The 16,758-nt window shown below is 45.3% G+C and overlaps 1 protein-coding gene across 1 annotated transcript in view; it reads right to left on the bottom strand.

Moving 5' to 3' along the window:
* Nucleotides 1-9,306, bottom strand: part of Ubl3 (ubiquitin like 3) — a 43,490-nt gene extending 34,184 nt beyond the window's left edge. Inside the window, exon 1 of the mRNA XM_057765704.1 lies at nt 8,415-9,306. Coding sequence (XP_057621687.1) covers nt 8,415-8,441 — 27 coding nt within the window. The 5' untranslated portion in view covers nt 8,442-9,306. The remainder of the gene's footprint in view (nt 1-8,414) is intronic.
* Between the last annotated feature and the right edge of the window lie 7,452 nt (nt 9,307-16,758).

The following is a 16,758-nucleotide window of genomic DNA, read 5'->3' as shown; positions in this document are numbered from 1 at the left end:
AACACAAGTTACTAGTAAGCAAATAGAGACCAGAATACTGAAAAAATTCAAGGTGAGGTGGAATTCAGGTGAACGGTCAGAACCCTGAAAAAGCAAAACCTGATACATTAAGAGTCCTGCATGTGCTGAAGAAACAGTACAAGTAATCTCCAGAGAAAACCCCAGATGGCCCTGCCGCTGAATTTCTTGGAACATTTACAGATGAAATAAAATCAATACCTACAAATTCTTCCAAAAAGATTCAGAAACATTTCCCAGATCATCTTATGAGGTAAATATAACCTTAACACTTAGATCTCCCAAAGATTTTTCAAAGACATTAAAACTGATAATCAACCTTTTCCATGGACAAAGTTGTAAACATTTGATGTGATGGATAAGTTAGCATACTAACAAATGAAGGCTCAGCAGTTAAGAGCACTTTGCCAGGTTCCGTTCCCAGCTATCAGATTCATAACTACCAGTACATCCAGTTTCAGAGGATCCAATGTCTTCTTGTAACCTCAAGTACCAGGTATGCATGTGGTGTACACACACACATAAAACAAATAAATCTGAAAATAAAGCATTTTTAAAAAGAGAATGCAGCTAGTCATGGTGGCACCTGCCTCTTTAATACCAGCACTCAGGAGGCTGAACCAAGGGGATCGAGTCTGGGCTATTCAGACACATTGGATATCTGGTCTAAAACAAAAACCAAAGGGAAGTGAGAAGAGAGAAGACATAATGAAATGGCCAGAATCATCTGGAAGCCTAGAAATTTTTTTTTTAATTATGAAATTGGTACCCTTTCCATCAATGACTCAATAAATTAGCATGTCTTTTGGCACAGTAACTACATTCCCAAGAACTTTAAAGATTACTCACAAGACAGGAGACATGTTTAGGAACAGCCCTTAAACTACCGCTTCCCACAGCTTTTAAATTCCTGCTGTGATCTGAATGTGTCCTGAAGAGCCAAGGATAGGAACTCCATTCCCTAATGGGGCACTGGGAGAAGTGGGGACCTCTCCCCACTCCTTCCATTCTCCTCCTCTTCCTCAGCATGTATGTGTTCTCTAGACTTACAGCTACAGGAAATGGAATAACGTGAGGTTTACAAATATACAATCAGTTAAAGAACTGACATCTATTAGAATCAGCTTAAAATTACAGTGTGGTTCGATCCTTATTTGTATAGACGGTGTTTATAAAATATGACTGCATGAAAAAAGAGTATTCTAAGGCAATATTTACTTCTCTATTAAAGAAATTAAACATAAGAACATTTTGTCTAGACATAGTGAAGTGTTGCCTAAATTAAGCACTAAATTGAGATATAATGCCAAACTTCAACAGTTTTCTTCACCAGGAAGAACATTTTCTCCTCAAAAGCTAGTCATTACAAAGAGAAAATCCAGTCATGGAATACTGCCTAGAGAAGAGAGACCATACAAAAATGCTAGTAGGCTTGACTCAGTCAACAGACAGTCCACATTGTAGGTAAGAGGCTAGAGCATGAAGATGGAAGAAAAAGGCTCGGTAGCACTTAGCTTTTCACATGTCAACCTATGTGCTACATACATGAAGCATTCCAACAGGCAACCATACAGGAAGAGTTCTACCATGTAACAAATGTGAACATAAGACTCAAGGTGCCAACATACTTAAAATAAGCTCCAAGTCCAGCAATTAGCGATGCAGCAGGCTGCTCAAAAATCGTGTCAACCCTGCCAGGCGGTGGTGACACACATTTAATCCCAGCACTTGGGAGGCAGAGGCAGGTGGATCTGTCTGAGTTAGAGGCCAGCCTGGTCTACAAGAGCTAGTTCCAGGACAGGCTTCCAAAGCTACAGAGAAACCTGTCCTCAAAAAACAACAACAAAAAAATCATGCCAACCCCCAAGTCACCAAGCATGCTGCACAACAGGGAATTCACCTCAACTCTAAACAATCAGCAGTGACCCGAAGCGTTGTCTGGGAAGGAATCTGAGGCATCAGAAGGAAATGTGCTTGAGGAGCTCAGCAGTATCTGCCCGGGTAGGGGAGGCACAGAAAGTCCATTTTGATGCCATCAGACCCAAATTCCCATTGAGACTCAGTGCTTCTTGCTATGAGACCTCAAGTTTCTTGTCCTCTCTGATCCCAGGGTGTAAGAAAGTAGCACGAACTCTGTTGATAATCCCACTGCAAATTTGGAGGACGAAGGGGCGGCCAACAGAAGAGCAACAGACAATGAGGTTTTCTAAGGCTGTGGCCTACAACTCAAAATGACTAGCAGTCTCCTCCCGATGTGATCCCTACTTTTGACACTGTCTCCCCAGCCTCCTTACTCCCTGCCATTGGAGCAGGTTGCTGAAAAACCCAGTTAGTAACTTCCCTCCACTTCCTGCATGGTGATGGTCCTACTCTTTTCTAGTACTGAGTGAGAGTCCCCAGGCACAGACAGCCCAGGCCTCTCCCCTCTTTCAGAGACTGTAGTTCCTTAAGCAGTGTCCTTGCTGCAAAAGCAGACCCTAAGTTCTTTCATTACATGTATCCCTGGTGGTCTTTTCCAGGTGGGCACAATTTCTCCACAAGTGTCTATCTATACAGTGTCTCTGTAAATGATACGCTACCATGAAAATACCAAGAATCCTCTCAGTAAACAAGTATCCAACAGCTTAAGATCGCTATGAGGTCAAGGGAAAGTAACAGCCACATAGATAGGATGGGCTCAAATTTGTCATTGTCCTGCCTCAGTCTCCCTTTGGCTGGGATAATTGACATGTTAAGAGCTGTCCTAAGGCAAAATGAAAACCCTAGCTCACAAAGAGGCGTAGATCAGGAGCAGAGTACATCACTTACAACCTCATAAAGTCACCATAGTCTCCATGCCATTACCAACTTTATCTTAGAAGTCAGCTATCTTATGCAATTGTTAATAAAATTTCATTTTTCCTGAGGGCCTATATTTTTGCAAACTAGTTTTGCCTTTTGCTTCTAATGAGTCAAAATTCATTGGAGTTCTTTGCAGAGAAGGCCTTTTAGCATACAGGCTCTTGGAATGTTCTCTCTACAGCACTGGATTCTTCAGAGCAGTAAGACTTTTCTCACTTTGGATTCAAAGTCTTTGAGAGTAAAGCTCTGCTGTCAACCGAACGCTAAGTCAACAGCAGATTCTATTAACTAGATGCCGTAGTGATCAATCACAAAACCCTCTGAGCAGCTGCACTTCATAGTGTGCCTACTGGCCTCCTGATCCAAGAGTTCCTTTCCTCAGCAAACTCCATTCACAGTTAATCTAGAGAGCAGAGAGGAAGGAAGGCGGAAAGCTTACCTACACTGTGGGGCAGAAGATATCCAGATGGACAGCAAGTTCTAATCATTTTATTCTCAGACCTTGACTGACTTGCCTTACTTCTCTTTATAAAGCAGTGATCCAAAAACGGGCAGAAAGCTCAGGGCCTCACATTTGCATACAGAAGTTTGCAACTACAGAATTCTGCAGCAAACTCGGAACACAAGTGACAGCATTCAAATGTTGGCTGTAGCCATCAAAACTCAGCTAGACAAGCTTGTGGCCCATATTATAATCACAGCACTAAGATTGAGGCAGGAGGATTGCTACTGTGAAGCCAGCCAGGGCAACATAGCCAGTACTTGACTCAAAAAGTCAAAACGACGAAAGTACATGACATCCTATTTTATCCAAGCAGCAACTCAAAAGGATCGCACTGGCTGTTTCAAAACACAACCTTCATGGGGGGGGGGGGGGTCACCAATCCAGGGTGCCTGACCGCATTATTATGAATTGAGGTCACTTCAATTTCTTCTCCTAAAGAAAGGAACTTGACAGTCCAGTGGTAGTGGTTCACACCTTTGATCCCAACACTTACGGGGGCAGAGGTAGGCATCTGTGACTTGGTGGCACCCTGTTCTACAGAGTGAGTTCCAGGACATTAAAGGATACAGAGATACCCTGTCTGGAGACCTCGAGACACCCTCCCCGCTTTAAAAGGAACCTGAAAACCAAAGCACATGTGCTCCACATTATGAAGACTAGAAGAGCCAGCGCCGTTTATCACTAATGTAAGGACATCCAAGCTTTAATATTTAACAGTGTGCTTTCCACATTCAAAGTGCTAGTCACAGCAGACAGAATAAACTTCTGATCTACTGGTGGGTGTAGAATGCTTTTCCTTTTCTCTAGGCAACAAACTGTACCACTCTATGAGTCAGAAAGTTTTAAACATCAATCTGATTCAGAAATCAAGGAAGACATAACAATCTAAGACACTTGTCCCCACACCTGACCAAGTAAAAGCACAAGCTCCAAAGACATGATTTAGAAAAAGGAAAGTCCACTTGGACCTAGAATGAACTAAAATCCATTTCAACTCAAAAGCTGGGAATCAGTCAAGTAAACCCTGAGAGAAGCACTCCACAGAGAGATGCTGCTCACTGCGCTATCAACAAGTCACACTGTGGACTTGTGAGCTGTACTCATTTGACTCCTGGGCTTGAGTCGCTTTCTTTCAACTTCAATCGAAAAAAACACTATATGTGGCAGGGGAATGAAAACAATAAAGGAACTGTAACCAGGAGGGAGTCTGGCATTTTGTCTTGGATACTTTTCCCATAGTCAATTCTGATCTTGTTCTAGGCATGGCTCCTCCTCACAGGTCACTTCACTTTAACTTGGGAAACTGATCAAAGTTCACATTGAAAGAAAACTTATTTTAGTTATTTCCTGCCCACTAGAGGGCTCCAAAAATATTTCTTTCGTGAATAAAAGAAAAAAAAAACAAGCATTACAATTAAATTATTCTATTAAACACATGAAAAGTACTGACAAAACTGTCATGGTATCTTTGTCCCCAAACTACAATCTGTTGATCACAACTGTCATCAACCTAGCAAGCAGTTAGATACAGTCTGAGATCACTGTCCTCATACAATTTCTTCTGCAGATAGTTTCTTTTCTTTCTGTTTTTGAGACAGGGTCTCATGATGTAGCCCTCATTGGCCTAAAACTCACTATGTAGACCAGGCTGGCCTCGAACTCATAGGATCTGCCTGGCCTTGCCTTCAGACCACTGCACTAAGGGCAGCGCCGGCCACACCGGGCTCACTGATGGTCTGCAGATAGTTTTTGATGTAACAGATGTCATAAAGTAATAAAGTATAATTCTAGTTCAAAGTCCTAAGTAGTCTTGCAAGTGAAGAAACTTTTTTACGTACATGTGCACACGTGCTGAGACATTTCCCAGTCCAAAGTGAGGTCATCACCTTCACCTGATCCTCTCCCCATTCCTCTCTTCACAGTAAATGTCTTTTTGTGGGGCAGCTCACGTCACTACATAAACATAAATAATGGCTAACACTCAAGGAAGACCACAAACTGAACTCAGTTTTTAAAAACATAAGGGGAATTACCATTTAAATAAGATGCAGTCTAATGAAATCCTGCTCCAATATTTTCAGTTTTTTTCCCACAGAGAGGTTGTTACACTAAGGTATTAGTAAACATACTTCCAACTCTATCATTATTGACAAGAAAAAAACAGCATCTCCTGTAAATACACTTATGTTTCTAGAACGTGCATGTGTGCACACGCAGTATGTGTGTGTGTACTGCAGAATGGTGATTCCTTGCAAATTATTTTATGGAAGGTGCAACAAATGTACTCATTAAAGAGGCACTTTGCCCTTCTAAATTTGGATTATAAAAATGTTCCTACAATAAAACAAAAACGTACTTAATATTTAAAAGCAAATTTTAAATGACAATTCTATTTACAAAATCTGAACTGGTATTAATATATGGGTTGCAAAATGAGTCACAATGATAGCCATAGCCATAAGAAGACTTTTCCCAAATGTCAACTGATTTAATAATTATCATCTGTCTGGAAGGAATTACCGCAAATGAAACAGAGCAGGGGTTCTAACATCAGAGCTCCACCCCCCCTCCTGGCCAGGATGTTCCTAGGGTTGACAGCACCATTAAGATGTAAAGGAACAGAAGAACATTTGTTTCTCCACAGCAAGGAGGAGCTGTCAACACTTGAAAGGTTCACATTACAGCACCTAATAGAAAGGCGATGCTGCACTTGCAAGTTCAAGTTCAGAGGTCTGTGACAGCTCCTATCCTAATCAATTTAGAGTAGGTTTGCAAGGAAATGTTACTTTGTGGGAATATCTGTGGGAGCAAAGAGATGGCTTTCAAATTAAAAAGTGGTAAACTGTCCTCACTTTAAGTCACTAATGCAAACTCAAATTGTCAGTTATTGGCATGGGGAGTTTAACTATGAAACACTAAATCAACAACTTCAAGCCAGTATTTAATATCACATACATACATACATACATACAGTTGGGGAGGCTAGGAACTTTCAATCAAAGACACTTCTGAGGGAAAAGTAAAACTGAAGTAATGTAAGATGGAGGTTTAAAAGGTCTTCACAAACAATCGTATCCTCCAGCAAGATGAACAGGAGACACAAAACCCACTTAGAGCCTGGAAGTCTGCACAGCGTCAGGCTACCTCTGAAGAACATCATCAGGCATGCTATGTTTATTACATAATACTGCTTTGCCCTTGCATATCACCTTTAATCAGGGATCTCAAAGCACCACTGAGTCATCAGGGCCTTAACACACAATCTCGAACAGACAAGTAGTTACAGTTTGTAATTGCAGCTATTAATAAAACTGTGCCCCTACTTCAGTCCCCCAGTCCCAACACAGCTTCCAACCTTCAAAGAAAGCATTCCCCCAAATCACCTCAATGTGTGCCAGATGCTGTACGCCCCGCTTTAAAAAAAAAAAAAAAAGTCACTGGGCCTAAAGAAAGTAGTGGCACTGCTTTAATGACACAAATCTATTTCATTACAACTTCTCTGACAGAAAAAATGGCACTCAGGTGGGTGTAGCCTGCACTGTGTTGATGATGTAAAATGGAGGCTTTACAAAGAGCAAATCTTTGCCGGAGGCTATGAGCCCACAGATCACTCATCAAACAGGGGAAATAGCATTTGCAGTTCTGTGCAGAGACCTCTCCAGGCAACTTTGAGAACAGTGTAAAGGGAACTGTGCGCCACTCTAGCAGGCAAGAGACCATTCCCTCCGTGCACGTCAAGAAGGAAGAACAGCTAAAAGGACGGACGGAGCAGGAGTTTAAAGACTCCGGAAGCGAAGGCTGTGTGCGGTGAGGCCGCCCAGGAGACAGACCCAGTGGTTCCTTTGCATTTGAATAGGGTATTAAGTGGAAAATCAAACAAACAAAATGTCTTTAAGCCAAGGTCAAAATACAGTTTAGGGTCACTTTTCTTTTAAAGGTGTGTAAAAGAGGTCTCCCCACCCCCATAGAAATATTTGACATTTTAAAAATGTAATCATTAGCAAAGTTCAATTTTGGTTTTACACTGTAATACACATACATTTAAATGTCAACTTGACATAAGTGGGCATGATTACATTAACTTCAATTCTTTCACGAACAGGATTATTCACCTCCCTGTTAAATGCCCTGGGGACTGCAAAGTGTCATTTCACACTCCCACAAACCCATCCCTCAGCACTGTAGGGCTACAAAGTAACTGTCGGTCAACACACTCACAACCTTAACCTTTAGAAACCGAAGGGAAAAGGCTCAATAAACAAGAGCACTTTTTGTTTCCAGTTCTCGACGCCCAGTGATCCAGGCTCCATAAGCTGTTTCATTGGCTTAAACAAACAAACAAAAACCTAAAATGCAACCCTGCTAAATATCTGTTAACCAAGAAACCTTGGGATATCTATATAAAAAGGGGTCCTTTATGCGATCAGCCTGAACTCGAAAAACGTCCTAAATAGCTCGGGTCTCCAGAGCTGCTCAGCCAGAGCTTTCCAAGGGCTCCCTGCAAGACTTTTCCAAAGAGGTGCTCCTCGGTCCCTGAAACGTAGCAGGTGTGCGCCTACTGCCCGAATGATTTTGTCTGTCACTGAGCGAGATCGCCTCTTCCTGCCCTAGGCATCCAGCACGGCGCCCGTCCCCGGCTCTGCCCACACTGGCCCTGACGTTTCCCCGAGACGTTTAAATCCAAGCCTAAAGAGCCTTCTAGCAACCGGAGAGGAATTTCCTTCGCTTCCAGCTGCATTTCCCTGCCTCCGGTGACTTAGAAAACAACCGAGCCAGTGACTCCCTGTGGTTAAAAAAAAAAAAAAAAAAGCAAAACCACACCAAAACCCAATGTTTCCTAAAAATAATAATAAATAAAAAATATAAAAGGAGGGGGAGGGGGCCAGAAGTGCCAACTTCTCCAAGCCAAGCGGGGTGGCTTTGACACCAGTGCCGTAAAACCCTCACCCCCGGCCCCAGGAACTTCGCCCCGACGCCGGTGTCGTTTTCGGATTAAATCAGATTCGAAACCACAATGCAATCCGAACGTCAGAATTTATCGTTCACTTACCATATCCGCCGGGACATGACTGGACATCTTGCCTTTTGAGGGTGGCCCAGAGCTTTACGCAGAAAACAAAAAACAAACAAACAAAAAAAACCAACCAAACAAACAAACAAAAAACAGGAGCAGAAGTGCTGGAGCTACGGGAAATCAAAACCCTTCACAGTTCTGATCGGTCTGTCGCTGAGCTTTTTCAAAAAGGAGGGGAAAACAAAAACAACAAAAAAGTAGAAGTTACGTGGGAGTCCAAGAGGTTCTGGAGCGAGAGGCGCGAGGGGAATCGATCGTCAGCAGCAGTGGCAGCGCGGGGACCCGCCGCGCCAGGTGGACCGAGCCGAGTGACACACGGACATGGAGCGGGGTGGGAGGGGGTTAAATGCGCCGTCCTCCTTCCCGGGCCCAGGCGGTGATTCACACGCGCTCGCGACTCAGGTCCTCATTAAAGCCCGGCGACGAAGTGTACAGATAACTATGTGGCTACACATCGAGCGCCGGGCTGAGGGCGGCCGGGGCCGCCGAGAGGCTCAGCGCACGCCGCGGGGCCGCACAACCGGGCCGCGCGCAGCCGCGCTCAAGGGCATCGACTTCGCCGGCAGCCGAGCCGAGCCGAACCGGGTCGAGCCGAGCCGAGCGCAGCGCCGGGGGGCTCAGGCCGCGGGCGCCTTAGCGCAGCCGCGCGGCTGGGGCTGCATCGCGTCCGGGCTCTGGCCGCCTCCGCTCTGCTGCCTTCCGCGGCGTCTTCCGGGGGCTCCTCCCTCAGCTAGGGAACAGCTCCCTCTCAGAGCCCTGACTCTCCGCCTCCTCCTCCACTTCTCAATCCCACACACGCCGGCCTCCTCCTGTCATCGCCTCAGCCCAACATGGCGGCGGTATCGGCGGCCGGAGCCCAAGAGCCGACTTGGGAATAGCGCCCCCTCCCCGGCCCCCTCCCCCGTCCGCTCTCATTTCCTTCGTCACAACGGAGCCCTCTCCGAGCATCATGGGAAATGTAGTTCGTGCAGGTGAGGGGAAGGGGCCCGCAAAGGGCGTCCTCTCTCGCATTGACGCCACGTCCCCGCATAGCAACAGTTGCTAGGATAGGATAGCTCCCTTGTTTCGCCTTAGTTTAGCAGCTCTGCCCCGGAGTTAGGCCTTACCAGTGTCCTGAAATGCTATGATCATGGGGCTTGTTGGAGGAAAACAACTTGCACGAAGAGAATCCCTCGCGCACGACGTAGACACAGTTAAAATAGGACACTCCTTGGTGCAGGAGCATGCGTTTTAATTCTTGCAAGTTCTCCACATCCTGCAGTCTCAAACCATTTTATTGAGTGAGTGAATCTTTAGGTCTCCTTAACATGACAGTTTGAAGATCTGAAGAAATCATCGATTTCCAATCAGGCCATGAAAGTTCAACAGAAACAAGGCTCTCATGAAGCAGAGGCAATGTTTGAACACATTTGCTGAAGACCCAGGGCCATAAAGCTACAATCTAATCGAAATGACCAGAAACTGTATTGGGCACAATAATGCTACCATGCACGATCTGTAGCAAAGTCTACGTGTGGAGTCACCCACTTGACAGCCTACCCCCTGTTTAACCCAGTGATGTAATTGTCTTATGAGTTTAAAACAGCATGATATAATGCTGGTGTTAGGAGATTTAGGCAAAAAAACATGTCTACCACGGATATAGGATTAGGATAGAGAAACCACAGGTATCCAGTTGATTCTTATTCATATCTCAGGCCTTTTGGAAGGGCAGTCTCAACATGATACCTCCTCTCCCACCTCCAGCCGTGTGACCTCACCTGTGAAGCAGCCTTGCCTACCTTCCAGGGCTCAAGTCTGAGTGCCGTTGAAGATGAGTCCATGCACGGCACATACGTCATTTTGTAAATAACAGCACATCTTCTGACGCGAACTGTTGCTACTCATTCTCTCTCTCCACAGGTACTTCTTGGCCACTGAGAGCTCAACCATGAGCTATGCGGTCCCTATCCTCAGGGAGCTCTTTGTCTAGGAGCCTGTGTCATCCCCATAGCCATCTCCTCAGTCAGGTTTTTCCTCATCGGACGGGAACTCAACAGGACACAAGAGTACCTACCTGTCCCTTGAGTGGCCTCGCTTAAGACATTTCATGCACTCCTAGGGGCCTGTATCACAGAAATACAGACCCACTGAGGCTTCCATACTCTCGCTCTTTCAGCACCTATGGGTTCCATGACTTGCCACAGCCTCTGTTAATATGGTCTCTCTTTCTCTGTGGCTAATAACCATAGGACCCTTCTCCACCATTTAAAAACCCTCGCCAAAGTTAATTCCCCATTTCACACCTATTTTTTCCCCCCGTAGTTTCCCCGAGCATGGGTCTGTCAGACCTAAGCGCTATTGAAAGGCAAGAGGCAGAAGGAGGCAGAACAAAGCAAAGGCCTCCACCAGCCCCAGTGCCAGGGATAGAATGACCCCTACTTCAAGCCCAAGACTGGCATTTCTGCTATAGGATGCTGTTTGCCCCTGTCCCTTCTATATAAGGCCACATCTCTCCAAAGTGAACTCACTGAGCCTGGTTGCATTTCTAATTACTCAAATATTGTTACCAGCAAAACTTATAGAAACCTTTCTCGGACATAATTAAGGCATGAAAGACTGTGCTGTCTTTACTGTCAGCACCCAGGCTCTAGAGAGCAAAAGGAGAACCTGTGGAGAGGAGCCTGACCCTCCACAGCGGGGAAGGGTAACATGGTCTGCATGAGACTCTATTGTCAGCATCGCTTGGGAGGAAGTGAATGACACAGCATTTTTGACATGGAAATCTAACCTCACAAGAAATCAAGGAGCTAACTCTGCCACAAACGAGTTGTGTGGCCTTTGCTGATCGGCTCTGAGTTTCCGAGCCTCTGCCGGGGAGCCTCGTCTCCAAGGGTCCTCCTAAGAATCTGTGATGACACCGTGGTCTGTCAAAAATAGCACCCTCGAGTCTGTAGAGATGAAAGGCTTTTCTGGAGGGGCACAGGGGTGAAGAAAATGTCAGGAAATGAGATGATGGCAATGTGTCCACAGCTGGGTACGGTGATAGCAGCCTGTAATCCCAGCACTTCAGAGACCGAGGCGAGAGGATTGCCTTGAGTTTGAGGCCAGACTGGGCTGCATATTAATAACGGGACAATCAGGGTTACATAACAAGACCTTGTCTCAAAACAAAACAAAACACAAACTTGCAAAACTGTGAACATTCTAGAAACTACTGCATTGGGCACTTTAGAAGTTCTTTTTAAAGCTTTTAAATTTTATTTGTGTGCGTGCGTGTGCGTGTGCGTGTGTGTGTGTGTGTGCCCTGTGTATATGGCCGCCCTTGGAGGCTGTTTAAGGGCATCAGACCCTCTGAAAATGGAGTTACAGGTAGCTGTGATCCACCTTATATGGGTGCTGGGACCTGGGTCTGGGTTCTTTGCAAGAGCAGCCAGTGTTAACCATGGAAACATCTCTCTTGCCCTAGAAGGTTTTTGTTTCATTTTGTTTTTTGTTTGATTGAAACAAGGTCTCCATGTAGCCCTAGCTGTCCTAGAACTTGCTCTGTAGACTACATTGGTTTTGAAGTTAGTTTTTCTTGGTTTTTTTTTTGATTGTTTGTTTGTTTGTTTTGTTTTTCAAGACAGAATTTCTATGTGTAACAGCCTGGCTGTCCTGGAACTTGCTCTTGTAGACCCAGCTGGCCTCGAACTCACAGAGATCCATCTGCCTCTGCCTCACAAGTGCTGGGATTAAAGACAAGCGCCACCACTGCCCAGCCGAAGTTAGTTTTCAATAGCAGCAATATACACATAAATACACCTGACCCCCATCACCATCTTAGTCGTGAAGCTCTGACTTTACGTTCATTCATTGTGGAGGGCTCATCCCCGCCGCCTCTCTACTCTTTCCTCTTCATCTCTATACTCAGTAGTCAATAACTCCCTACCCCGCTCCCTACTTTCTCTTTAGACAATGGTTTTCACCTCTATTTCAGTGCCTCGTGTGAAGGGAAAGAGCATTTTTGTGAATGACCTCTTTCCTTAGGCATAGTATCTTCCAGGTTCAACCATGTTGTAGTCTGTGAAAAGTTTCCCCTCACTGTTATGGATAAGCTATATTGCATTGTGTGCTTATCTATGGACCGACCCTCTCACTATTGATACGACTATATAAGTCATATCTCAATAAAACCGTTTCCACAAAGTCAGCCCCAGCTGGCATGTAAAGGGTCCAAAGCAAGTCTCATCCCAGAGCCACTCTTTGTCTTCCCAAGGGAACCGGATGAAAGTGAGGCCGGAGAGCAGGGTGGAGAATGAAGTCCAGAAGGCCTCACAAGTAGGCTGCAAAATTAGCATAGGAGAAAAACCTGCCGGCCAGGGCCGCCTAGAAATGGCAGGAGCCACTGGTACAGTCACAGAGACACTGCAGGGTGTCTGAAGGTGACCTGTGGCTCACGTGCCTGGGTGGAGATTTGAGATCATTGAGCAGACACGCGATGCATGAAGCAATACGCGCGGAGCTCGGCGAACAGAGCGTTCACGGAAAAGCTTGTGTGACATGAGAGCTCTAACCCACTGTCCAGTGCAGCTGTTGTGCTTCTAAGCGGCTCCGCTCCAGCCTGCTCCATCCTCTGCCATGGTCCTAACAATCTGCCCCAGCTCGTGTGACCATCAGTTTATCTCCCTGATCACTTTCTTGTTCTAAGACACAAAAGCCTGGAACCTTTCCGGTCATGCCCACCAGACCCAGATATCCACCTGGATCTAAAGAATGACCTAACTTAGGCTGGGGAGACAGTTCAGTCAGGAAAGCATCCATGGGACCTGGGTTAGAGCACCTGCACTCACATAAAGCAACCCAGTGCTCACAGAACCCTGGGGCAGGGGAGGAAGAAAGACGGACCCTCTAGCCAGCCACTGTAGCCAATGCGTGATCTCAAAACCTAAAGAGGAGGGTAAGGAGATTGCTCAGTAGGGAAAAGCGTTTCCCACAAAGCCCAGGGGCCCAAGTTCAGATTCTCAGAACCCGTGGAAAAGTCATATACAGTCACTTAAGGGTCTGTAGGAGACTCAGTGGGAGCTTGGAAGCTCACTAGCCAGCTAGCCTGAGTTATATAAGCTGGAAGAGACCATCTAAAATAGTAATTCTCAACCTTCCAATGCTGCGACCATTTAATCCAGTTTCTCATGTTGTGATGTCCCCAACCATAAAATTATTTTCCTTGCTATTTCATCACTGTAATTTTTCTACCATTATGAACCATAATGGAAATATCTGTGTTTCCCACTGGCCTTAGGTGACCCCTGTGAAAGGGTCATTCTACCCCCAGAACGGTCAACAAGGTGGAAAGATGAACACTGGCTGGAAAAGATCTGATGACCACGCACAGGCCAGCACATTCAGGAGCCAACAGCACAAGAATATGCATATATACTCACACACTCGTACATCACACATGCACACAGACACACAGACACACGCACATAAAGCATGCATATGCACATACACACACACACTCTCCATATCACATGAGTGAATATAAACTCTTGAGTCACACATGGGTACGCACACATATACATTCATATACTTCTACATTATGTACATACAGACACAAAACACGCATATACACACACACACACACATTTAAAAAGATGGAGAGTGGTTAAAGAAAACTCCTGTGGCATCCACATACATGTGCTTGCGTGTACAAATAAAACAAGCATAGAATTAAGGGGCAAATGAACCATGTTCTCCTGCGAGGTATTTCTTTATGTAGTCATCTCATGATGCTGTTCGCTGTCTTTTACAAAAGGTTCGAACAATAAGACAAGCCCCCAAGATGCAGAGAAAGGCTTCCGCAGTGCCTGGGGGTGAGGGGACCCAGTGGACATACCCCGTACCAATGGGGTTGGGAAGATCTGGGCTTGGAATATGGCCTGGGCCACCTCTATCTGAGTGTGCTCAATGCGATCCAGTCTACAGGTACCAGAGCCTAGCACAGTCTAAGATTTTCCAGTTAATGTAAGTCTCCTCACTGAGTCAAGCCAGCCTAGAGTCACTCCAAATATTTAAGTGTAAAGCCATCTCATGCTTATGCAATGCTCTAAGACATAGAAACAAAAGATTCCATGAGTTTGGAAGCCTCTCTCCATGTTCCTATGACCTCCCAGCTTATCAGGACAGTCCCCACCTCACTCAAAACCTTTGATGCCCCCCATTCCTCTCAGAGAGTGACCCCCCAAGCAGCTCATTTGAATTACTGTCCCTCGTGATTGTCTCCTCCCTCTAGCCTTTCCTAACCCCAGTGTAACCCCCAATTCCTAATGGCCACTTCCCCTGCTTGCACCGCTTGCAGGACCCCTTGAGATTTGGCACAGACTTTCTCTTCCTGGCCAGCCATCTGTTCACTCATCCTCCTCATGCCTGAATGTCACGCACCTCAAGGGTGCTTGACCTTATTTCCCCTGCCCTTCCAAGTGCCACTGCTTACTCCTATGGCGGCGTCCATGCCCTCATGACATTGTGCTCAAATTTTCACCTGGTCTGTATCTCCTACTGGATCTCAGTAAAGACGGTAGGCACAGGGACTTGGCTGGTGTCAGGGAGAGGTCAATGTCTTGTCGTTAGATACTGAGGAGGGAAGAGCAAAGAGCCGTGGGACTTGATTCTCCTTGGACTGCTGAGCTATGGCCACGGGTACCTTTACAAACACATAACGGTTTAAACTGAGTGGCCCAAGAACCCATAGATGTTAGAAGAGGGTTGCTTGTGTTTTGTCCTATTCCAATGTCCTGCAATGTGTTTCTTCCTGACATGACCCCACCTTTGTCTACATGGTGGGGTCACCGGAACAGCAGTGGCTGCCGGGGAAGGAAGCTTAGCAGTGACATCATCTCCATCTTTTTCTTGAAAACAGAAGAGGAAATGATGACTTCTTGAGAAGCCCACATTTTCTTGGTGAGTTTTAAGGCACCTGAGAATGTGTTGCCTCTAAGATGTCCCGAGAAGCAGAGATAGAGGAACTCCTTTGGCGTTATAGATTTGTTGAGTTATTACACAGCTTTAGAAAAAATCATGACAAATATGTCCCCAAGTATAGAATTTACTACCAAATTAGTACCATAAAACACGATGGTCATTATTCAGGGTTTACACTGTCATAAGCAATCATCCCACAATTAAAAGGCTATTTTATGAAAGCATGTTAATGCCAAAAGTAGTAAAATTCTCCTCAAGACATTTTCAGACTCTGTGTAAGCAATATACTCCCTTCAATGTAGGCAAACCTTAAGACTAAGGTTGTAATTGTGTTTCTCTTGGGCCCCAATAAACTCTATCCCGGCCATGGTATGTAGTTTTGTGTTTTATTTCTATGTTTTTGTTGATAGAATTATTAACCATCATTATTCTGCCCATTCAAATTTTGTTCTTCTGCAGTCACCAAGGGGGACACCAAGTTCTAAGTTTCTATAACCCCAGTGCTTGAGAAGCTAAGATAGGAGGGTAGCAAGTTTGAGGCCACCTTGAGCTCAAATAAATACATAAGTAAATGAAGCTACTGAAATTATATTGACATTTCAAAGAGCTGCATTGAGAATTGTGGTACATTTCTCCAAACCCAGCTTACTCTTGAAGGTTTTCCATTGGCAAGAGGTCATGACGGTTGGAAAATGGCTACAGTCAAAGAGTGGCCTCTTTGTTGCCGCTGACTCAGTTTCCCCAGTCAGGCCATGTTGGGCAAGGGCCCACGTGTATGTGTGCATTTCATGACCATGCTTCCTAGATTGAATAACCCAGTTAGCATGCGCCTTCTCCAGCTCACTGACAGAAACGTCAGCTCAGAACTGTTCCTCACCAGCGCACAGGGGCAGTGATACAAAGAGCTGATCACCCTCGAGGCTGGCTGCCGGGAACCTGCCTATCAGATTACAGGCTCATCTTTTCTGAAAGATTCAGTGATGATTAATTGATCAGGATGTCAACCTTTGACTTGATGCCACAGAAAAGAAAGGACCTGAAATGAACTTAAGGAGAGAGAGAGAGAGAGAGAGAGAGAGAGAGAGAGAGAGAGAGAGAGAGAGAGAGAGAATATCCTAAGAGTGTATGCCTGTTTTTCAAAACATGATTGACATTTACTAGATGTGGAAGCTGGGTAACTTACTTGTTTTCCTCATCAATCAATGATTTAAAAAAAATATTAAAGTAGATCATTTCTTCAAAACATACAAATTTGAGTCTGGAGAGATGGCTCAGAGGCTAAGGGCCTGACTGCTTTTTCAAAGGACCCAGGTTCCACTCCCAGCACCCACATGGTGGCTCAAAACCACCTGAACACCAACTTCAAGAGATCTCACAT

This window comes from Chionomys nivalis, chromosome 3 (assembly GCF_950005125.1).
Source record: "Chionomys nivalis chromosome 3, mChiNiv1.1, whole genome shotgun sequence".
NCBI lineage: Eukaryota > Metazoa > Chordata > Mammalia > Rodentia > Cricetidae > Chionomys > Chionomys nivalis.
This window is presented reverse-complemented; position numbering and strand designations above follow the sequence as displayed.